Raw genomic sequence first — 25,462 nt, 5'->3', positions numbered from 1 at the left:
AAAATAAATACTGTTATCTACAGCATTGTAATACTCTAGATTCTCATTTGTGAATTCTTATGAGAAATTTCTCTCAAAGATAAAATTAAATTTATTATCAAAATAAAACTAAGTCACTGTACGCTACCTTGAGATTCATCACCCTCGAATGAGGACCGGCTCATGGACCTTGGGCGACTTCGTCTGGTAGTCAGTAACCTCCCTCCTATATGCCACGTATTTGTCACCACTTTGAATCAACCTTCAACAGTTGTCAGCAAACTCAACTATGGCATTGAAGCTGTACTTTGCTACGCACTCATAGGCATAAAGTGAGTAGAGCTGAGGGTTAAGTAAACAGCCTTGTGGTGCATCTGTGCTGATGGTGATTGTGGAGATCTCTGTGTGCTGATGTTGCATTGGAGACTAGACTCCCATCATTTGTCTTTTACAAACTCTTGTTGTATGTCTATTATTCTGACATGAGTAATGCTTTGACTCTTTGAGGATATAGGTTGCATGTGGAATGACAGCTGATACATCTGTAACAGTGTCCCAGGCTGCTTACAGTCATGTTGCCCTTGTTTCTGAATTTGACTTTTGTTTGTTGATCTTTGACCTAATGTACATCTTTCACTGGCACTTGACAGAACTTACTTTTACTCTCCTCTGTCATCTCTGAGGAAGTCACGACACTGCATATAAAATCAAATGTAAAGATTTCATATCTAACAGTTTCAATTGCTGTCTGTCTTCTCAAGCCAGAGAAAAATATTGTGGCAAAGTACATGATCTGAAAGCTTTCCCAAGTTGCAATATCTTAGTGTCATGATGCATGGTTGATGAACTAAATTCATCACTCTGTTTTCTTCAAACCATGTGGGCTGGCACATTCTTGGAGCCAGAATTCCCTCATGCAATGAGGTAATTGTAGCTTTCTGTGGAGCCCCTATGATACTGACTGTATGATACACCTCAGAGACAGTTTCCAGAAATAATACTGTTTTCTTATTCCCTCACTGCCCCATGCAGTGCCCAAGCACTTTCTCCAATGTCTTCCAGCACAAGGATATTACTGGTCACAAAAAAATACATTAGTCTGCTTGTTAGATGTGAATGATTTGCATACGCAGTGATAGGCCCTAGGCTGCCTATGAATCTACTTGTGTTTGAATCTCCATATTCTTTCCTGTAAAAATTGTGTAGCTCTACTCATGCTGTTTGTGTCCTTGCACTTTTACAATCATCGTCATGTACCACGTCGAATGATGTGGATGATCATGGTCTTCCATCTGTCTTTAATCTGAGAAGGTATAATGAGCGCTTCAAAACCTTTGTCTGTCCATACCTTGATGTAACTTATGAATGTTATGCGCTGTTGACTGCGACTTTTTCTTCCATCAATTTTTCCCATCACTGCAAGATGTTCAGGCTTCTCCTTCCTCGGTATATGTCCCAGAAATTCCAGCTGCCGTTTCCTGATAGCTGATATCAGCTCTCTTCTTATTCCGGCTTTTTGCAATACTACTTCTCAAGAAAACACATTTCTGCAGCTTTGAGGCCTCCCTGATCTTGCTTTGATATTGTCCAACAGTCGCTTCCGTATAATAGTGTGGAATGAACATAGCACAACACTCTGAGCTCTGTCCATTAGGCCACACAGTCACGCACCATCCTTTGCAAATTGCACTGCCCTCCTTGCTGTAACTTCCAAAAGTAGTGGCTGGAAGATTTTCCTGCAAACCCTGCTTCTTGATATTTCACTTGGGACTTGTTCAAAGTGAACCAACTTAGCCTTCAGTCAGGAAATCATATAATCAGGAACCATTTTATATAAATTTTGCTGCTTTTCAAATAAATGCCATGTTTAGTGGTTGATGCTGCTCTCTGCATTTCCCTTGTAGTTTTTGTCCTGTGAAGATCATGTTCATTGTCGCCAGATAGATAGAAACCACACTGCACTTTGGGGAGAAGTTGTTTGAGGTGATGAACACAGTATTTAAACTTTTTTCAGACTGTTCCTGATTTGGTTGTTTTTTCTGATGTGAACTCTATTGCATTCCTGCTGTTACTTTCGCAAAGAAAGTTGCTTCTTCCTGATGATTTTTTTTAAAAACAGCAAAACACCGGAAATACTCAGCATATTAAGCGTTACTTGTAGAGAGAGAAATAGAGGTCATTGATTTTCATCTCACCTGAGAAAAATCAATCATAATTAATAACTTTCTTCCAACTTTGACTGGTTCTGATGAAAAGGCATTGACCTGAAAGGAGAACTATGTTTCTCCCTGTGCCAATGCTGCCTGACCAACATTTCCTCTTTTTTTCAGTTTTCCAACTGAAAACCGCAGAATAATTTAACATTTTCAATCATAAAAATGTTCAACTAGATATTGGTGACTTTTTAAAAATTATGTGCTTACTTGAACGATTAGAAATATATAATCCAATTTTAATGTCACTTCATCGTTATTTACTGATTTCCTTGTCTTTTTGCTTACTAGTTTCTGGCTATCCATTATGTAAGGATATTAGTTCATTACAGTTACCTCACACTGTTGTATCTCTTTACATTTTCAAATAATAATGTAACTTTTGCCCTTCTGACTTGTATTAATATATTCAGGTTTCCACTTTGATGGATCTAATGCCAACCATGAAGGAATTTGTGTCACATCTACAACAGAAAGACTGTCTGCAAAACACTATACTGGTAAACCAGGTAAGGAAGCTTTGCTTATGTCCACCTTTTCAATATACAAACAACTCTTATTTGTTCAGAAGCATTCTTAGGCATTGTAACCTTTTGTTCTTCACGAGTGCACAGTGTATGTAAAAACACTGAATAACAACTTGGCTTTTCTTGCAATTTATCAACTTAAACCATCCTGTTGTTACCTGCCTTGTGCAATTTGAAGTGTGCAGATGCATGACTGGTGAACTCGGCCTTTATCTCAGAGATGTTCTCTTATGCAGGGTTTAACACTAAATCAGAACTCTGAAGACGTGTCCACCTACTTCAAGCAAATGATCGAAAGCAACGTTATCAGTATTGGGGGCAAGTAAGTAAAATGCTCTCAAAGTATTTGACTGGCGGCCAGATTCACCATTTCATGAGGTGTAGCTTTGCAGAGAGATCAATCTGCATTGAATACACTTAAGTTTGCTGACAGGTGGTATCCTTAGCTTAACAAATGATGGTCAAGATAATGATTTACTTATTATTTTTATTTTTTTCTTCTGTATTATCATGTATTGCATTGAACTACTGCTCCTAAATTCACAAATTAAGTTCACAAAGATAATAAACCTGATTCTGATTCTGTTACATTCTGTTAATTGAGACTGCAGTATTGAATACCAGAAATACAGACTGCCACCAAGGTGAATGCAGTGGGTTTTCTACAAAGGCATAACCTTCAATCGAGGTTATTCCCTTTGTAGAAAAATTACTGCATTCACCTTGTACTCAAAACTACAATTTACACTTGTAAATGCGCTAAACCAGCTCGATGAATTTATTCTGATGTTACAACTCCACAGCACCATAAGGCATTCCCATCACTTAGAACGGGAAATGTCCCCCTCATTTCCTTGCTCAGAAGCAAGTTCCCATTATTTCCAAGAGATTCCCACAAGTGTGGGAGCAAGTATAGCCAATAGAAACTGCATTTTTAATTAGCTTGGAGCAAGGACCTTAAGGAGCATTCAATGAGGAATACATCCAGATTGTGCAGAAGAATGAGGCAGGTGATATTAATTCTAAACATGAGATTCTGCAGATGCTGGAATACTAATTCTGCCTAACGGCAGTGTAGTAATTAACACAATGATGTACGGCAGGGGTCCCCAACCTTTTTTGCACTGCGGACTGGTTTAATATTGACAATATTCTTGCGGTCCGGCTGACCCGGGGTTCAAGTAGGGTTAAACTCACCTCAACATGTCTTTTACAGTTAGTGTTGCCAACTTTCTCACTCCCAAATAAGGGACAAAAGTAGCAGTCAAATCCTGACGAAGGGTCCCGCCTGAAATGTCGACTGTACCTCTTCCTATAGGTGCTGCCTGGCCTGCTGCGTCCCGCCAGCACTTTTTTTGTGTGTTGACGGGACTCTTGTGTTTACTCCGAGAAAGACTACCATGACCATGAAGCCTTGCACGGGCACCTGTATGCGCATGTGTGACGTGCGCATGCGCATATGTGCCGATTTTTTTTCCCACATATCGGTTTTGGCTTAATCTTCCAGATTACACTGTACGTACATTATTTCTACTTTATATAGGCTGTGTATTTATCATTCCTACTTTTACTATATGTTAGAGTTATTTTAGGTTTTATGTGTTATTTGGTATGATTTGGTAGGTTTTTTTTGGTCTGGGAACGCTCAAAAATTTTTCCCATATAAATTAATGGTAATTGCTTCTTTGCTTTATGCCATTTCGGCACGAAAGGTTTCATAGGAACGCTCTACCTTAGTGGGGGAAATATGGAACAAGGGTGGTCCCATATGGGACAAACCAATTTAGCCCAATATAGGGGATGTCCCGGCAAATATGGGACAGTGGGCAACCCTATGTTCAAGCTCAACAGTGTGTGACAGGGAATGAGGAAAGGTGCAGCTGACTCATATTGTTTCCTCACGGCCCGGTAGCACATGCTTTGCAGCCCGGTGGTTGGGGACCGCTGATGTACAGTACCAGCGACACAGGTTCAATTCTCATCACTACCTGTAAGGAATTTGTACATTCTCCCTGTGACCGCATGGGTTTCCTCCGGGTGCTCTGGATTCCTCCCACAGTCCAAAGGCGCACCAGTTGGTAAGTTAATTGGTCATTGTCAATTGTCTCCTGACAGACAGCCAGACAAACAAATTAATTGGTTAATTGATTAATTCATCTGTGAAAGAGGCCGGATCAAGTTTAAATAAAACTCAGCCTTTGTTTTGAAGTGGATAAGTGAATTTTCTGGTTTGTTTGTTTATTTGTGATGCTTCAGGAAATAGGCCCTTCCGGCCTTTAGAGCCGCATCACCCCGCAATCCCCTGATTTAATGCTATCCTAATCATGGGACAATTTATAATGACCAATTAACCTACTAACTGGTACGTCTATTGGATAACCTGCTGCTGCAAAAAACAAACATTCTCAATTTTCAGTACTAAATGGTTATTTTCTGCAGAGCCAGATAAAACCAATGGTCTTTTCTAGTTCAGTGATTAAATTGGCATTATGCTAGCTTACCTCAAGCAATAAAAAGTGTTTTGCTATGAAGTTAAAAGCTTAGTTTTGACACTCAATTAAAATTTCTCTTGCAAAAGTCAATGAAGTGTGTATATATATATATATATCTACAGATATCTTTTATCAAGGGTGGTGCATGGTTGATGTTGCCTGTATCTGAGACTAGATGGAATGTTCAGAGGTTTCTTTGAGTTGCTGATTTATTGTTTGTTTTATTAAATGTCTCCATAAATACTCTTCAAAAACTGCTAAATCATTTCTCGAATTTGAAACTCAAAAGTACTTGCACTAAAATCTAAAATGTATGAAAATAATTTGTTTTTGTATTATAAGTAAACTTTGTATAAATCTATTTGAAATAGAGTGCCGTTTGGTCTCAGTAGCTTCTTTTTGTTGTATCAGGTATTATGTGCAGTGCTGTGGAATACCACAGGGTTCTCTGGTCTCAGCCTTGCTTTGTAGCTTATGTTATGGGGACATGGAGAACAAACTCTTAAGTGGAATTCAGGAGGATGGGTAAGTTCTCTGCTCCTTTTCTCTAGCTTTGGATTTGCTTAAAACTGGACCTGAATATTTCTGACATCTTTGCCAGAATGATCAGATTCTGCTCTAATTCCACCTGCAAGCTTGCAGACAGACATCCCACCTCTCCCGGAAGTTCCGAGAGTCTCCCGCATATCGACAGTGGCTCCCTGACATCCGCAAATTATATACAATCTCCCGGAAGTCAATTTTTTTTTTGAAAGGGGGAGGGAGGGAGAGAGACCGCAAGTGACAGAGACACAGAGAGAGCGAGTGACAGAGAGAGCATCCTGATTGGTCTGTCTTTGTGCTAAGTAGACCTATCAGTTTTCTTTGTAGGCGGGCTTTACAGTCGATTTAAAGGGGTTTAGAGCGGGATTTAAATTGGAGCGAAATTCCAAAATTATCCGCAAAGACATCTTTAAAAACGCGCTCGCTGCAAGCAAATTCTTCGGGGTTTTTTTTCCCTGAAACACTTCCACTTACAGGTACATCAAAGCCTGCGATGGGCTGGGTTTCAGCGCAGCCGTTTTCAGCAGAAAAACCCATTTTAATAAATACCCAGCCACCACCGAGGTCTCGTCATTAGGACAGTGAACTATTTACCTGTGCTGCGCATTTTATATGCATTTTGAATTACACTTTATTAAATAATGTGGCAATATATTGTTTTATGTGGTGTGCGTGATACATGTATTGTGGCTACACCGTGGTCCGGGCAGAGGTGGTTTTGTTTGTGAACAATCAGCCAGATGACAATCAACTTGAACTTGAAGATACAGAACTTCTAAATCACTCATTTAAAATCCCCCATTTCCATGTAAAAAAGTAAGTTCTGATCCCGACTATTGCAGGCAATATGTGTGTGTGACTACGGACGTATATGCGATCGGACGTTGTCCGAATGGACGTTAAGCGGCGCACACCTGTAATAAGGATACACCTTATGTTTTTATTTCTTTTAGGGACAACAACATATTAGGGAGGCTAAGCGCAGGGAAGGCTGCTCAAGTATTTCACAGTTCTTTTCAGCAGAAAACCAAAGTCTGACAGAGAAGGTCACTAGAACTGAGGTGTACTTTACATCTTTCATTGTTAGGCATAACCTGCCATTCCAGGTGTGTAAGCACACAGGCAAGCGATTCAGGAATATGTTTCCTGATTCAGAAATAGCAAAAAACTAAGCCTGCTCATCAACCAAGACAACAGCTATTGTGAACACGGCACATTAAGACAGAATTCAGAGGTCAGCTGTCTCTGTGAATCTGATGTCTTGCAAAATTAACAAATTCATTGACACAGACTGCTATGAGGTTGAGACCTCCCCGAAATAAGGTTGAGACCTCCCTGAAATGAGTTTTTGCAGGGTGGGATGTCTGTGCAGATGATATCACCATAGTGAGCCGTACGTCAGATAATGAATTGGTAGAAGTGCAGGCAGGAGATGGAGAGCCTAGTGACGTGGCATCATGACAACAAGCTTTCCCTCAATGTCACCAAATCAAAAGAGCTGGTCATTCCCTTCAGGAAGGCGAGGAGGGTTTCAGATGCTCCTGTTTTCATCAATAGTGCTGAAGTCAAAGTTGAGAGCTGTAAATTTCCAGGAGTGAGCATCACCAAAGGCCTGTCCTGGTCCAAACTTCACCACAGCCAAGAAAGCACACCAATACCTCTGCGTTTTCAAGAGACTAAAGAAACTTGGCATGCCCCGTTTGATACCTCACCAATTTTTTATCAATGCATCATAGAAATTGATCACGGTGTAGTATGCCAACAGCCCTACATGTGACCACAAGAAACTACAGAGTGTTGTGGACATAGCTTAGCACATCACAGAAACCAGCTTCCCTTTCATTCACTCTCTGTTTGCTTTTCGCTGCCTCGTTAAAGCAGCCAACAAAATCAAAGACCTCACCTACCCCACATTCTCTGTTATACCCCCTTTCATCAGGCAGAAGATAACAAAGCCTAAAATCCCATACCACCACTTTCTATCTTGTTGTTATAAGACAATTAAACATTATCTAGGTGTGATAAGATGGACACGTGACCTCACAGCCTACCTTGTTATGAGCTTGCAACCTAATGTCTACCTGCACATTACTTTCTCTGTAAGACTTTATTCTGCATTCTGTCGAAGAGTCTCGGCCCGAAATGTTGACTGTACTTTTTTTTCCATAGATGCTGCCTGGCCTGCTGAGTTCCTCCAGCATTTTGTGTGTGTTGCTTTGATTTCCAGTATCTGCAGATTTTTTTCTCTTGCTTCTGCATTCTGTTATTGTTTAGTACTAGATCAATGCACTGTTGTAATTAATTGACTTATGTGAACAGTGTGCAAGTCAAGTTTTTCACTGTGCCTTGGGACATTTGACAATAACAAACCAAGTTGCCAATTAATCTATTACTGAGAGAAATCACTTCTGGTTTTGAATATTGGCATTAATTTCGCTTTTCCAATGATTGCTAAAATATTTATTTATCATAGGTTGATGATGCGACTGATTGATGACTTTTTGCTAGTTACACCGCACTTGTCACATGCTAAAAGGTTTCTAAGGTAAGTCAGATAGAGCAGGCAACTGAGAGCTGAAAGATCTGTTGTGCATGTGCAATAGAAGAGTGGATTGGAATTTCAATTCCATATTACCTTAACATTGTCTTCAGTGGTGTATCAATATGTTGGAGTTGACAGAACACCCTTACACTCTGTTCATTATGTAGTGCAGAAAGCTGGGAACATTTCCCGTGTCAGTTTCAAAGCCACTGAATGTTGCTCATCTATTTATATATATACACACACACCATTCCAGTTATTTGGGCCTTCAATTAATCATGGCAGCCACTTACAACTCTTAAATAACAAACACTAATTAGGAAAATAGCTGGGATTCCCCTCCTGTATTTGGGACACTCTGCTGCTTAATTTGGGCAGGACACTGCTGCTCAACAGTTTCTAGCTAGTGTCAGACACCTGTACTTGTGTAGCAGTTAGATACTGCACTGTGCTTAGAATGAACAGTTTTTAAATAGTGTCAATTGTGTGTGCTTGTGTTTTTTTAAATTAAAAAAGCAGTGATATTTCTCATGATAACTAGAAATAAGCAGCAAGACCATTCAGGACTGCTTCCCTCACTGCAATTTCAAGCATTGGAGGTGCCAGAAATGGCCGGGAATGAAAATGAAGGGATTTCTCTACTTTTAAATTCATCTGTTATGAAAAATTTGAAGGTGGTAACAATCATTTTGAATGTTGCAATGGAAATGAAGATTTTGAGGATGTAATTGTTGACAGCATTAAATGAAGGCAGTCCATTACCTGTGCTAAGTGTCCGTACTGATTGTCTTCACTTACAGTCAATCAAAAGTGTACACTGGATGAATTCCTCCGATAACTAGTAGAGACCATTGCACAGTGTTACAGTGCTGTAGTACTATAGGCAATGTTCTAATTTGTTCTGTATTTTAGTTAAATACATAATTTGTTATTCAGTTAAATGATAGTTTATCTTTTTTTTAAAATACCTTTTTAACTATTTCCAGGAAACTTGGCTAATTGGGGCATCTGCTTCATTGGGCCAAAATGTACTGATCCCAATTCACTGGAACCCACTCTATATGTACATACACATACTGCTTTTACATGTCTCTCATTATGAAAGGTACATTCAAGCCTTTGACAGCAGGCCCAAAGGATGTTTGTTTCCACGGAGCCGCAACACTATGGCTCACTAAGGTAGACAGTGGTTGATCTTGCACAACGGAGAGTGAAAAACAATGCTCTTGATGAATACAGAACAATACTCACTCTATAGTTAATGCCAGCCAAATACTGTTTCTGTTGGAATGTTTATTATAACACAATAACTATCCAGTGTGTGGCGTTTCAATTTAAATTGTTTTGCAATGTCTGTGATGTTAATCAATACAAAAAAAACTGATGGGCAGCTATGTTATTATTACCTATTCCAGAATTCATTGTGAAGAATAATTCTTGGTGACAGTTTTTTTTTATCAAAATGAACTGATACTTCTAGTTCAGATAAAACATCTTACTGAATCATTATTTGTTTATTTTCCTGAATGATCAAGAACTCTGGCTGCAGGGATTCCAGAATATGGCTGCTTCATAAGTCCGCATAAAACTGTCGTCAACTTTCCTGCCGATGAGGATATTCCGGGCTGCAAAATGGCCAGAACATTGCCAGGGCACAGTCTTTTTCCATGGTGTGGTCTGCTGTTCGATACACAGACACTGGAGATCTACTGTGACTATTCCAGGTAGGAGGTTTGTCGTAGCAGGGTTCTTCACCAAGGTTCAGATCTTGAAGCAGTTTGACAATATGGGATTTGCAATTGGAGGGAAAAAAGAGTATTTGGGAGGAATCCTTTTAAACGAAGACTGCTGATACACACCAGTGTTGGTTATTAAATGGGATATCTTGAAGTTATCAGAAAAATTGATGGTGTTTCTTGAATCCCCTCTTAAATGAAAAGGGGAGTTGAGGTTACATTTTAAAAAGAGTAAAATTTTGTAGGATGCACTGCGATAGATTAATTTTCTGACCATTCAGAGCCTTGTGATCAACTTCATTTTGTCTTTCAATGTAGCTTCAACAATCCTTGGGTCTTTACTGTATTTCCAGACATGCAGCATTGTCTTTGAAATTGTAAAGCAGGGATTGACATTTTCACTTGTCACATAGTGAAGACAAAAAGACAGCAGCATTTAATTTCAAAACCCATGATAAAACAGTGAATTTTAAATTGTAGAATTGAAGTATGTCAGTATCAATCATGGTTTTTCATTTTAGAACTTGCATTAGTTTTTTGTTAATCTAATTTAAATCATAACAGATGAATTTAAAAAAAATTCTACCTTGCTGGATCTCATAACTAAGAGGAAAGATACACTGTTAGTGTATTGAGTGTATTTGTACACTGAGCTGATTGCTGAAGTGGTTGAGTCTTTGTAATGTTTTAATTGACTTTTTTTAAACATTCTGTCACATTGCATTGTTATTCTACTCTTCGGTCTTTTAGATCCCAGTAAAAATAACTGTTACATTTAATCCATTTAAACGTTTAAATCTGAGTGCTAAATTACTCTGGGGGAAATTAAGAAATCTACTACATAAAGATTGACATAAGAAGATGATGTGCACAAAGTTGGGTGATGATAGTGAGCAGTAAAGATGTCAGGAAAGACAGGCAGGTGATGGGGCAAATGTGTAGCCATTGGGATGAGTTACAGTGCAATAAAGTTGCAGTGAAATCAAAGCAAAAAGTATCAAATACTGGTCTTAAGGTGTTGTACTTAAATGCACGCAGCATAAGATATAAGGTGGATGATCTTGTCGTACAGCTACAGATTGGCAGGTATGATATTGTGGCCATCACTGAGACCTGGCTAAAGGATGCATGTCTCTGGGAGCTGAACGTCCAAGGATACACGGTGTATTGGAAGGATAGGAAAGTAGGCAGAGGGGGAGGCATGGCTTTATTGGTAAGAAATGATATTAAATCATTAGAAAGAGGTGATATAGGATCGGAAGGTGCAGAATCTTTATGGGTTGAGCTAAGGAATAGCAGGGGTAAAAGGACCCTGATGGCAGTTATTTATAGGCCTCCAAACAGCTGCAGGGATGTGGACTACAAATTACAACTGGAAATAGAAAAGGCTTGTCAGAAGGGCAGTGTTATGATAATTGTGGGGGATTTTAACATGCGAGTAGATTGGAAAAATCAGGTCGGCACTGGATCTCAAGAGAGAGAATTTGTAGAATGTCTGCGAGATGGCTTTTTAGAACAGCTTGTTGTTGAGCCCACTAGGGGATCGGCTGTACTGGATTGGGTATTGTGTAATGAACCGGAGGTGATTGGAGAGATTGAGGTGAAGGAACCCTTAGGAGGCAGTGATCATAACATGATTGAGTTCACTGTGGAATTAGAAAAAGAGAAGCCGAAATCTGATATGTCGGTGTTTCAGTGGAGTAAAGGAAACTACAGTGGCATGAGAGAGGAACTGGCCAAAGTTGACTGGAAAGAGACACTGGCGGGAAAGATGGCAGAGCAGCAGTGGCTGGAGTTTATGCAAGAAATGAGGGATGTGTAAGACAGGTATATTCCAAAAAAGGAAGAAATTTTCGAGTGGAAAAAGGATGCAACCGTGGTTGACAAGAGAAGTCAAAGCCAAAGTTAAAGCTAAGGAGAGGGCATACAAGGAAGCAAAAATTAGTGGGAAGACAGAGGATTGGGAAGTCTTTTAAAACCTTACAAAAGGAAACCAAGAAGGTCATTAAGAGAGAAAAGATTAACTATGAAAGGAAACTAGCAAATAATATCAAAGAGGATACTAAAAGCTTTTTCAAGTATATAAAGAGTAAAAGACAGGTGAGAGTAGGTAATAGGACCGATAGAAAATGATACTGGAGAAATTGTAATGGGAAATGAGGAGATGGCAGAGGAACTGAACAAGTATTTTGCATCAGTCTTCACTGAGGAAGACAGCAGGATACCGGACACTCAAGGGTGGCAGGGAAGAGAAGTGTGCGCAGTCACAGTTACGACAGAGAAAGTACTCAGGAAGCTGAATAGGCTAAAGGTCGATAAATCTGGACCAGATGGAATGCACCCTCGTGTTCTGAAGGAAGTAGCTGTGGAGATTGCGGAGGCATTAGCGATGATCTTTCAAAAGTCGATAGATCCTGGCATGGTTCCGGAAGACTGGAAGATTGCAAATGTCACTCCGCTATTTAGGAAGGGGGCAAGGAAGCAAAAAGGAAATTATACATCTGTTAGCTTGACGTCAGTGGTTGGGAAGTTGTTGGAGTCGATTGTCAAGGATGAGGTTACAGAGTACCTGGAGGCATATGACAAGATAGGCAGAACTCAGCATGGATTCCTTAAAGGAAAATCCTGCCTGACAAACCTATTACAATTTTTTGAGGAAATTACCAGTAGGCTAGACAAGGGAGATGCAGTGGATGTTGTATATTTGGATTTTCAGAAGGCCTTTGACAAGGTGCCACACATGAGGCTGCTTAACAAGCTAAGAGCCCATGGAATTACAGGAAAGTTACATACGTGGATAGAGCGTTGGCTGATTGGCAGGAAACAGAGAGTGGGAATAAAGCGATCCTATTCTGGTTGGCTGCCGGTTACCAGTGGTGTTCCACAGGGATCAGTGTTGGGGCCGCTTCTTTTTACATTGTACATCAACGATTTGGATTATGGAATAGATGGCTTTGTGGCTAAGTTTGCTGACGATACGAAGATAGGTGGAAGGGCCGGTAGTGCTGAGGAAACGGAGAGTCTGCAGAGAGACTTGGATAGATTGGAAGAATGGGCAGAGAAGTGGCAAATGAAGTACAATGTTGGAAAGTGTATGGTTATGCACTTTGGCAGAAAAAATAAACGGGCAGACTATTATTTAAATAGGGAAAGAATTCGAAGTTCTGAGATGCAACGGGACTTGGGAGTCCTCGTACAGGATTCCCTTAAAGTTAACCTCCAGGTTGAGTCGGTAGTGAAGAAGGTGAATGCAATGTTGGCATTCATTTCTAGAGGAATAGAGTATAGGAGCAGGGATGTGATGTTGAGGCTCTATAATGCGCTGGTGAGACCTCACTTGGAGTACTGTGGGCAGTTTTGGTCTCCTTATTTAAGAAAGGATGTGCTGACGTTGGAGAGGGTACAGAGAAGATTCACTAGAATGATTCCGGGAATGAGCGGGTTAACATATGAGGAACGTTTGTCCACTCTTGGACTGTATTCCTTGGAGTTTAGAAGAATGAGGGGAGACCTCATAGAAACATTTCGAATGTTAAAAGGCATGGACAGAGTGGATGTGGCAAAGTTGTTTCCCATGATGGGGGAGTCTAGTACGAGAGGGCATGACTTCAGGATTGAAGGGAGCCCTTTCAGAACAGAAATGCGAAAAAAATTTTTTAGTCAGAGAGTGGTGAATCTATGGAATTTGTTGCCACGGGCAGCGGTGGAGGCCAAGTCATTGGGTGTATTTAAGGCAGAGATTGGTAGGTATCTGAGTAGCCAGGGCATCAAAGGTTATGGTGAGAAGGCGGGGCAGTGGGACTAAATGGGATAAAATGGATCAGCTCATGATAAAATGGAGCAGACTCGATGGGCCGAATGGCCTACTTCTGCTCCTTTGTCTTATGGTCTTATGGGTTAAAATGTCATAACAGGCTGAGAGTGAGTTAGTATGTTCCATTTTGTATATCGCATTCTGGGATTAATATTCACATGAAGTTGGCTGTGGCTACTGAATGACTGAGATGCAAACTTAATGGCTGTATGACACTTAACATCTTGCTCATTGTTGCCATCACAGGAGATGCCCTAGACCAGGTATTCCCAACCGGGATCCACGGATCCCTTGTTTAGTGGTATTGGTCCATGCCATTAAAAAAAAGGTTGGGAATTCCTACCTAGTCAGTAAAGACAGGTGGGGTGGGGGGTTGTGTTTACATTGAGCAATCTTGGATGCTCCAATCACTTCTCAGTCTATTGAGGCTTTTTAAAATGTAGTTACAGTGCAGGGAATACAGACCCGATCTCTGATTTATTTTTCTAGATTAGAAATTGAGGTGTAAGTATTGACCTTGACACTAGAGGGAGCTCTGTTTCTCTTTGGAAGTTCCACTGGAATTTTTTAACTTGACTTTAGAGAGGATGGACTTGCTCTCAGTGCATCAGCTGATCTGTGTTACCAAATTACATGGAATGGGCAGCTGTGTCATTTAAATTGGCACCAAGCCCCTCTCTTCCCAGAACTTTATTTAATCTTCTACTGTTTATGAAATTTGCTTTATAACTTCCACCTTTTCTGGATGTGGCAATAAATTGACTTCTCTTTCTTGAAAAATATATTAGATAGTTATATGTTAACTTCATTTCCGTTAAAGGATGTGCACCATGGTCTTCTGAGTGCTCTGTTGTACTTTATAAGGTGAGAGTATAGTTTCTAAGGTTCTGCCAACAACAGTTGTGGGTTGTGTCATCGGTGAATTTATAGATGACCTGTGCATTGTGCCTAGTCACACAGTCATGAGTGTAGGGAGGGCAGAGTGGTGGACTAAGCTCGCATTCTTGAGGTACGGAAAGTCAAAATGATGTGGTGTATTAATGAAAGTACATTTCTCGATGTGATAAAGGGATTAGTTTTAACTCGCAGCCTAGAATAGGATAGTGGGGCAGTCCATCCAGTTTTATCATCCTGGGCTTGGTGATTCCGAGTCAGAATGGGGAGGTGAGGGTGGACAGGAGGTAACTGATCTCTGAAGAATAAAATGAAAAATCACTGGATTTAGTCACCCAAGTGGGCAGGATTCATGGGGGGGGGGGGTTAATTAATTTTATAAGGATGTTCAGCCAGTGTTTTATTCCTCTGTCTATGTTCTTTGTTACCAATATAGTTTTTCTTAATTCATAAATTTGTCAAAGGTTTCAGTGAGAAGGCAGAGAATGGGGTTGAGAGGGATAATCAATCAGCCATGATCAAATGGCAGAACAGACTAGATGGGCAGAATGGCCTGATTTTGCTGTGATGTCCTGCGGTCTGAACCTGCATCCATCCCCACTAACAGTGTCGTGACTGAGGAGGACAGTGTTCTCAGGCTGCTGATTACTCTGTTTCCTAGTACATATAACTGACTGGGTTAGCAGGATGAGCGTGCCTTAAGATGTAAGATTTGCCTCAGTGCTCCTCCAGGTTTCACCATTTTCTCTCTCCGTAAGCTTTGACCCCACATGGCTGTGTTTAATTGTGCCTCAACCACTCATTTTTATCCCTTGGCAATTGCTACAAAGGATCTAAATACTGAAACCACCTCCACTTCACTTCACCTCTACCCCTGGTCCTTCTGTGAGAGGTGCTAAAACCGAACACGTTGACCAAAATTTATCTTCACTGCCCTTGTACCTCCTTAAATAGATTGGTGTTGCATTTGGCTTAGTAACTTGCCTTGGAAGCATATTGAGGCATTTTACAATGTTAAAAGTTCATTTATAGATTCAAGTTGATGATAAGATGATAAAACAATCTGTCCGGTAATGCGTCTGCTTCGTGACAAGAGGGTATCATTTTTTTACTTGAGTAGAATCCTTTGAAGTTTATCAGCATAAAATATTAAGTTACTCTAGATTCATCAGCCTTACTTGATTGCCATTTAAGATGTACTAAATTATTAAACTGCTGATCCTGTTAGGTGAATATAATATTCCTTAATTTCGTGGAAAAGGCAAGCTATCTTTACTAACTGCTCTGATGAACATGGTGTTCCTATAAGTTCTGGTTGTTAAAATTTAACTGCATGAGGAAAATATTTCATCCTTTCTGTGATGGTTATAGAAGGCCAGATTGATAAACACAGCTGAATTTGCTACCTGATTTTAAAAACAATCACTGTTTCAAAACATTTGAGTTTGGAGACTTCATTACCATGATACAATAACTTGATTATTTTCTTTAATTTAGCTATGCAAATATCTCCATTAGATCAAGTCTTACTTTCAGCTGTAGTTCTAACGCTGGACAAAATATGAAGAGGAAACTACTGGCTGTTCTGAAGCTGAAATGTCACCATATATTCTTGGATCTTGAGGTGGGATTTGACTTGCCCTCAAATAGCTTTATTTTATCTATTTAGGCCCCTTCTGCAATGCCAGCCCAGCAACCCCTGACAAACCCGATTAACCCTAACCTAATCACGGGACAATTTACAATGACCAGTCAACCTACCCTGTAGGTCTTTGGACTGTGGGAGGAAAGTGGAGGATCTGGGGGGGGAACGTACAGAGACTCCGTACACAACAGCACTGGGACTGAACTCTGACCGCCTGAACACCAGAATCAGGTATAATAGTACCAGCATGTGTTGTGAAACTTGTTGTCTTTGCGTCAGCAGTACAAAGCAATACTTAGTAATAGAAAAAACTGAATTACAGTAAATATTAAATAGTGCAAAAATAGAAATAAAAAAAGTAGTGAGGTAGTGTTCATGGGTTTGTTGTCCATTCAGAAATCGGACGGCAGAGAAGCTGGTCCTGAATCATTGAGTGCGTGCCTTCAGGCTTCTGTACCTCCTCCCTGACAGTAGCAGTGAGAATAAGGCATGACCTGGCTGATGGGGGTCCTTAATGATGGTCGCTGCCTTTTTGAGGCTTCGCTCCTTGAAGATGCCCTGGCTACTACAGAGGCCAGTGCCCATGACGGAGCTGACTAACTTTACAACTCTCTGCAGCTTCTTTCCATCCTGTGCAACAGCCTCCCTCCCACCCCATACCAGACAGTGATGTAAATGAATGTTCTTTGCATTGTCCTACCAATAAATGTACGGATGTATGGGCCAGTTGTAATATACTTTAATTTTTTCTGCAGGTTAATACACTGAGAACAGTTGCCATCAATGTCTATAAGATTTTTCTTCTCCAGGCTTACAGGTACTCTTGAAAGTGTGATTTGTTTAATTTCTCTGCTTAAAATTGAAGTATGCAGAAAGATACATACATAGTTCAGGACATTGAAATTAAAATAAATAAAAAGCCCTTAAGGTTGTTTTAATGTTGAAGTTTGCTATCTAATCATTGCGTTAATTTGACTTCGCATTCAGTTATGTTTGTGCATTCCTCTTCCAACAGCGTGTCCCATTTGTAGTTGAATATTTCAGATATTCTGTGTGATAGCACACCCAAGGACATCCTTTTAAATGTGCCAGTTTAGGAACTGTACTAGAGCCTGTTTGTGGTTACGTATCTAAACATTAAATTTCCTAGTTGGGGGTGGCAAGGGGTGGGATGCAAAAAGTGTGTGCCAATATCCATGTGTGAAGTCACCTAAAGGTTCCATTGGTCGTTCCTAATTAATTTTTCCTATCTGCACGCAAGCCCTCTGTACTTCATGTACTTAGAAGCCCAGATCTCTCTGGACACTAGCATTCACTAAATGTGAAAAATGTTCTAATTCTACCTATTGAAGTTCATGACATCGCACACACCTCATAATTCTCCATTTGTGGTCTATTTGTTCACTTGTGGTCTGCTATCTTTTTGCATGTTTTATCTTCCTGTCAGCTGTCTTTGAGAAAGTAAGGTTACTTGGCCTTGTTAAATTTACATGTCATTTTAAATCCCCTTCCTACACCATTATCAACTTGTCTTTCCTTGACCCTGTCCATTTTGTTGTATAATACCACAAGCATTAGACACCCAGGCTTCATGAACTACATTTTTATGGTTGTCTTTTCATGTGTTACTTTGTGCCACTGGTACTTAACATGTGCAACCCATCACTCACTCACTAATGATCCAAATTAATGTATTGAGTATAGAAGATAGGATGTTATGTTGAAGTTGTATAAGGCATTGGTGAAGCCTAATTTGGAGTACGGTGTGCAGTTTTGGTCACCTACCTACAGAAGAGATGTAAACAAGGTTGAAAGAATGCAGAGAAAATTTACATGGATGTTGCTGGGTCTGGAGGACCTGAGTTATAAGGAAAAATTAAATAGGTTAGGATTGGAGAATGTTCAAAGGAGGTTGATGTAAATGATTCCAGGATTGAATGGCCCGTTATATGAAGAGCATTTGATAGTTTTGGGCCTGTATTCACTAGAATTTAGAAGAATGGGGGTGATCTCATGAAACCTATTGAATGATGAAAGGCCTCGATAGAGTGGATGTGGAGAGGATGTCTCCTATAGTGGGAGAGTTTAAGATCAGAGGACACAATCTCAGAATAGAAAGGCATCCTTTTATAACAGAGATGAGGAGGAATTTCTTTAGCTAGAGAATGGTGAATTTGTGGAATTTTTTGCCACAGGTAGCTGTGAGAGGCTAAGTCTTTATGTATATTTAAGGCAGAGGATGATAGATTGGTCAGGGCATGAGGGGGTATGGGGGAGAAGGCAGGAGATCTGGGGCTGAGAGGAAAATTGGATCAGCCATGATGGAATGTCACAAAAAACTGTGGATCAATTGTTTAGGAAAAATAACAAGATGGCTTGAGTCGCAAAACTAAATTGAGGTGCTTTTATTTACCTCAAAACAAGACAAAAACTGGGGAAAAAAACAATATATATAGCCACCCTCAGACTAAACACAAAAGAAAACAAACCCCAAAGCCTTGCTAACCTGAGGCTTATAACTGCTAAGCCCTTCCCCCTAGACCAACCAAAAGCTAATTAACTCAATTATCCAATTAAAGATGGTATCCTCCACCATCAGCACACCTGTGCAGGTTGCTGCTGCCTCTATACGAGACAGCTCCATACAGCAGCTCTGGTTCAGACCCAGTCACTATTACTGCTGGGGATGAGTGTTTTACCGAGTGCGCCATGTGCTGTCTGTAGTCAGTGATGAGCCTTTGTCACACGGAGCAGCCTCTATGGGCCAAATGGCTTAATTCTGCTCCTATATCTTATGGACTGTATTCTTTAAAACATCGAAGATTGAGAGGATATTTGATAGTGGTGTACAAAATTATGAGGGGTAAATGCAAGCAGGCTTTTTCCACTGTGGTTGGGTGGGACTATAACCAGAGGTCATGGCTTAAGGGTGAAAGGTGAGACATTTAAGGGAAACATGAGGGGAAACTTCTTCACCCAGAGGGTCGCAAGAGTGTGAAAGGAGCCTGCCAGCACAAGCGGTGTATGTGAGCTTGATTTCAGTGTTTAAAAGAAGTTTGGATACGTACATGGATGGTAGGGGTATGGAGGGCCATGAGATTAGGCAGTTTAAAAGGTTTCGGCATGAATTAGATAAGCCTACGTGCCTGTTTCTGTGCTGTACTTCTCTATGACTCTATCAGTTCCTTTTTTTTATCAGTTCTCTCATATTTAAGTAAGTCAAAGTGACTAAGTGTCCTTTTATGAGCCAGTCAAAAAGTCGTAGCCCCTGTAGCTGTGGATCGGTTTTATTGATGCAGGTGGAAAAAACAATCACTTTTAATTATTGGTGGATTCGATATGAAGATTTTGAGTTAACAACCTTGTTAATGTAATGTAATCTTCCCTCCACAACTGAAGACCTGTCCATTGAAGGGAATAGAAATTGATCATTTGCAGAAGTGGTGGAAATCTATCACGGACCGTTTAAATGTAGGTTATGTCTTTTTTAAGCATTTATATTAAAAAAAACTAAAAACATTGTTTTAGCGAATATTACCCATGTTCCCATTTCCTTCTACTCTACTGTGGTTCCTGATGCAAAGATATGAATACTCACTTTCCCCCTCTGTTTCTCTGTCTGAAATTGGCTGTTACCCTTTACACTCTGCCCACGTGGGGAAATCCAGAGGTGGTGATTCATTTCAGTCGAGCTGAAGAATCAAAACTGTACCCAACCATACCTTAGTCCTAGAAGGTGTGGGCTGTAAAGTTTTCATTTTGTCAGAAGCATCTGTGTGGATGGGCAGAAGTATTTACAAGTTACTCAGATGGTTAAATTCAAAGGCCTGTTATGTCAGGGCAAGCCTGATTCCATTGTTGATCTTGGCTTGCCTGTGTGTGGGGGTTGTACACTCATCCTGCTTTCACTTGGGCTCGAGCCTGTGGGCTGCCTCAGCCCCCTCCCAGCCTAACGGTCTTGGGTTGGGAATTTACCAGCCAGAGGAATACACTTCACAGCTGATGCTCAAAAACCTCAAAACTGGAGTCTGTTGGGTATGCTCTTGTTATTTTCCATTCCCTTTTTAGACATGGACTCAATGTAATGTTCCGTATGAAAACCGAAAGTTGTATCCCTCTAAGATACTGATGTTAATGTAGTGTGCTGATGCGGGGGGAGAGAGAGCTAAACTTGCCCTGTGGGAGACCCCATTTGTTCTCTCAGGCAGATCCCGTAGCCACTGTTTGAAGAAGAGCAGAGGGATTGCTTCATTACCTGAGTAGATAAATAGATATTTTATTGATCCCAAAGGAAATTACAGTGTCGCAGAAGCATTACAAGTGCACAGATATACAAATATTAGAAGGGAAGTAAGAAAGAATTTTTAAAAAAGTTATTTCAGTCTAACAGGAAGGAGTCATCACTTCCCCGACTATAGGCTGAATCATTATAGAGCCCTAATGGCTGAGGGTAAGAATGACCTCATATAGCGCTCTTTGGAACAATGCCTATTAGTCTATTACTAAAAATGCTCCTCTGTTCATCCAAGGTGGCATGCAAAGGGTGAGAAATATTGTCCAGAATTTCCAGGATTTTCCATAGGGTCCTTTGTTCTGCCACAGTCTCCACTGTGCCCAGTTTGACTCCTATAACAGAGCCAGCCTTTCTAGTCCGTTTATTGAGCCTGTTGGCATCACTGGTGTTGATGCCATTGCCCCAGCACACCATCGCCTAGACGATCGTACTGGTGACAACAGACTGGTAGAACGTGAAGAAGAAGCCTGCGTACTCCAAAGGACCTCAGTCTCCTCATGAAGTAGAGGTGACTCTGGCCTTTCTTGTACACAGCCTCTGTGTTGGTGCTGGCATCCAGGTGCACCCCCAGGTACATGTTGGTCCTTGCCACGTCCACGTAATGCAGGTTCCTCATACCACACAGATAATCTGACTTTCCTTATTGCTGTTTCTAGCTGCTGTGTTTACAACTGTGACTGTGTGTCAAAGGTAGTGAATTGAGCTGTAAAGCATCACTTGAGGCACTGATAGGTGCCATAAAACACCAAGCTTTCCCTATAAAAGTACACACAAACTGTGGGAGGAACTCTGCTTTCTCTATAGTGTACAGACTTGTAAACTATCCTGTAGCTGTCTTTGAAACCACTTTAATTGTCAGTGCTTGGGCTGAGTAAATAAATCTGCAGATCCCTCATTGCTACAATAAAACAAATTAAGGTTAATGTGTCCGCCTATCAGGATTTTAGAGTATTCTATGATGTTTTGGAACAGGTGACTTATTGAGACCAAAACAGAAGCTAGTTTGCACATGGGAAAATCAAAAGCACTACAGATACTGAAAATATGAAATAAAAGCACATTTTATCTTTGCTCTATTCACCCCTCTGACCATCTACCCTGTAATTTTATTCTCTCTTTCTGAGCTCTGACTAGCGTCTTTGATTTGAAACTCTTTTCTTTCCATTAGTGTTGCCTGACCTGCTGAAGTTCTCTGTTTCCGAGTTACGTACAAGGTTCTACAAACAGGAGTAAAAGTCTGAGAGTGGTTTTGGTGGGGTTGGTTGAGGGAGGATTTTACAAGAATCCCTAATGACCTGTGATAGCCAGCGCAAAACTGAAGCAAGCAGCTGAACTGGAAGTCCAAGGGCTTAACTTAACATCCTACTAAAATACCAAATCCATTTCTGGGGGTACTTTGTTGTTGAAATTTGTATTGCTCATTTATTTTGAGGGGTGCATAAAGACACTACTGCAATTCAGCTCATACTTCGACATTCAATCAACTGAGTCAAGAATGGCAAAATCTTCACTGTGATGCCTCTAATGGGTAACTTTTCAAAGCCAAGCTATGTAAGAATTAATTGTAACACACTGTGTTCTCTGGTTCTTAAGACTTCTTCCCATTGTTTTTAAACTTCTAGAAAGAAAGAAATGGATTTTTGTACTCCTGTACTTGCAACAATCACAGTTAGCCACAGTTGACTATATTGGGCAAATACCATAAATGCCATTGTCTAATAATAATAGAAGAGGTAGCTGGCATGTGAATTTAGTTTTACCACTGTACAAATTGTGCAGGGTTGGTTGGGGTGTGAAGAGCAGATTGCAGATTGATGGGAGTAGGCAGTTTAAATGGTTCAGCACAGACTAGATAGGCCCAAGGGCCTGTTTCTGTGCTGTACTTTTCTGTGACTCTATAACTGAAATGATGCTGAGATAAATGGTTAAGTAGTAATTTTTGCTGTCGTGTGCTAGAATTCTGCTCTTTGAATTAATGCTGCAGGATATTTTCATCCACTTTTGAAGAGAGATGGGATGCAGTTTATTTTTTTTCTTAATGTAATTGACCCACCTCCTGTGGCTGTGAACTGAGTGGATAAATTTGATGTACCACTGATCTGACTTTTCTTCTCTCCCCCTCCCCCCCATCAGATTCCACGCTTGTGTTTTGCGGCTCCCTTTTGGACAAAGAATAAAGGACAATCCTTCTTTCTTCCTCGATGTCATCTTTGACATTGTTACTTGTTGTTACACCATTCTTAAAGCTAAAAACCGAGGTGAGATTTTTAAATTTCCATAATGCAGGGCTGTGGGAGGTAGTGGACAGACTGAGGTACCACAGAATGTTTGAATGCAGTATTGATATGTTACCCTGCTTAGTTCTGCAACATTTATATCGCTGGGCATCTTACATGAAATAGGATGTGATTCTACCACCCCAGAATGGCCAGTGTCACGGAACAATTAAGAGTGGAACATGGCTTATGCCACTTAATTTTACTGAAACCACAATTTTCTTAAAATATAAAGGATTTTGGCACATGGAACAAGGTGAGTGATGTCAGTGCACCCCATCAACTTTTAGTTCATGAGCGTGATATTAACCGGGAATAGATGTCTCACTGAATTTGTTCAGTGTTCAGAATCAGAGTTAGGTTATATGTTGTCAAATTTGTTGTTTTGTGGCAGCAGTACGTTGCAATAAAGGAAAGGTATGTTGCATCGGGAGTTTCTCTGGTTAGCGGACGATTTCCCTCCACGCCTCTCTGACGTAGTGGGGAACTGCGTACGAGGCAAGTTACAGCAGTGGTTTGCCGTTGGGTCACATTGCAATAGGTAATGAAAAAATATAAGTTGCAGTACGAAATAGGGATTCCAGTTCATTGGTCCATCGGTTAATTGAGGCAGGGAGTTATTTGGGTCAACTCTCAAAGAACAAAAACTAATTGAGAAAATAGCCAGGATTCTCTTCATTTATTTGGCACACTGTGCCATTTAGTTAGGACAGAAGATTGTTGACGAAGTTTCTAACTAGCATCTGTTGCACTTGTTTGTGTTCAAAGAGGGAAGTGATTTTTGTCACTGACAACTGGCAGGAAGTAAGCAGTGAGACAATTGAGGACTGTTTTGCTTACTCTACTTTCAATGCATTCAGGCTTGGAGATGCCAGAAGCAGGAGTAAAAGGAAATGATTTCACTATTTCAATAAGTTGGGTACAGAGGAGATGTCAGGGATAAGTGTTTTTACACAGAGAGTGTGTGGGGAATGGGCTGCCGTCAACAGTGGCGGAGGCGGATACGTTGAGGTCTTTTTTTTTTAATACTTTTAAAATTATTTCCATGAAACTTCAGCTAGTTGGGGCAGGCACTTAATTGGGTCAAAATATCATGGTCCGAATGTCTCCCAATTAATCAGAACCGACCATAGGATCCTAAACACAATAAAATGTAAGATCCAATTAGCTGAAGTTTCATGGAAATGGTTAACAATGTCTAAAACGAGAAACAGAGTCACCATCTGAAATTCTGCCAACGGTAGTTGTGTCATGGGCAAATCTATGGATGGTGTTTGAGCTTTGCCGAGCCACATAGTCGGTATAGAGAGAGCAGAGCAGTGGGCTGAGCAACCATCCTTGGGGTGCACCAATCCTGATTGTCAATGAGAAGATATTATTTCTGATCCGCACTGTCTGAAATCTCACGATAAGGAAGTCAAGGATCCAGTTGCAGAGGGAAGTACAGAGACCCAGGTTTTGGAGCTTGTTGATTAGAACTGAGGGGTATGATTGTGTTGAACACAAAGTTATAGTCTATAAACAGCAGCCTGATATAGGTATTATATTGTGTAGGTGATTGAAGACCGAGTGGAGAGCCAGTGAGATTGCATCCACTGTAGTCCTATTATGGCAATAGGCAAATTGCAAATTGCAGTGGGCCCAGATCCTTGTTTAGGCAGGAATTAATTCGGGCCATGATTAGTCTCTCAGAGCACTTCATTACAGTAAATGTGGGTGCATCTGGGCAGTAATCATTGAGGCAGCTTACTTGGGCACTGGTATGATTGTCGCTCCTTTGAAGCAGGTGGAATCCTCCAGCTGTAGCAGTGAGAGATTGAAGATGTCCTTGAACACTCCCACCAGTTGGTTGCCACAGGTTTTCAATGCCCTACCAGGTACACAATTGCTAGGGTTTACCCTCTTAAAAGATGTTCTGACATCGCCTCCAAGACAGATCACAGTGTCAACAGATGACGCAGGGATTTGCAAAAGTGTAGTTTTATGCCTAGGAGACATTGAGCTCAACTGGTTGTAAAGCATCACAGTCATTTGTGACGATAGGTTCTGCCTTGTAGGAAGTAATGGCCTGCAAACCCTGCCAGAGCTGATGTGCAACCGAATCGGTCCCTAACTTCAATCGGAATTGATTTTTTTTCTCTCTTAAAATAACCTTCTGTGGGTTGTACCTTGGCTCATTGTATAGTTCTGTATTCCTGATCTTCCGATCTAGCCCTCAGCAGATCAATACCTCCTAGGTAGCCCTCAGCAGACTATGATTCTCCTGGTTTATTTTCTGCTTTTGGTTTGTTTTTGTCCGGAATGTTCTTCAAGGCACACACTCATCCACGCATTGATGAAATTGGTGACCACTGTGGCATATTCATTCAGATCCAAAGATGAATTCCTAAATATTTTCCAGTCCACCAACTCAACACAGTCCCGTAAGTGCTCCTGTGCCTCCCTTGACCATCCTGGTCCTCACCACTGACGCTGCGGTCTTTAGCCTCTGCCTACGTGCTGGGATA

General features: G+C 40.7%; 1 protein-coding gene across 4 annotated transcripts in view; it reads left to right on the top strand.

Annotated features, from left to right (window-relative positions):
• tert (telomerase reverse transcriptase) overlaps positions 1-25,462 on the top strand; it is a 55,002-nt gene that overhangs the window by 15,303 nt on the left and 14,237 nt on the right. For 3 of the 4 annotated variants that reach the window (XM_072283378.1, XM_072283380.1, XM_072283379.1), the window contains exons 7-14: positions 2,606-2,701; positions 2,956-3,041; positions 5,623-5,736; positions 8,228-8,299; positions 9,832-10,020; positions 16,238-16,364; positions 17,141-17,202; positions 22,813-22,937. In XM_072283378.1, coding sequence (XP_072139479.1) covers positions 2,606-2,701; positions 2,956-3,041; positions 5,623-5,736; positions 8,228-8,299; positions 9,832-10,020; positions 16,238-16,364; positions 17,141-17,202; positions 22,813-22,937 — 871 coding nt within the window. Of the gene's footprint in view, positions 1-2,605; positions 2,702-2,955; positions 3,042-5,622; positions 5,737-8,227; positions 8,300-9,831; positions 10,021-16,237; positions 16,365-17,140; positions 17,203-19,784; positions 19,857-22,812; positions 22,938-25,462 lie in introns of those variants that run through there. The other variant, XR_011889732.1, reaches the window with a different exon arrangement.

The sequence above is a fragment of the Mobula birostris genome, chromosome 19 (assembly GCF_030028105.1).
Source record: "Mobula birostris isolate sMobBir1 chromosome 19, sMobBir1.hap1, whole genome shotgun sequence".
In the NCBI taxonomy this organism is placed as follows: domain Eukaryota; kingdom Metazoa; phylum Chordata; class Chondrichthyes; order Myliobatiformes; family Myliobatidae; genus Mobula; species Mobula birostris.
The sequence above is the reverse complement of the archived record's forward strand: the minus strand, read 5'-3'. Positions and strand labels throughout refer to the sequence as shown.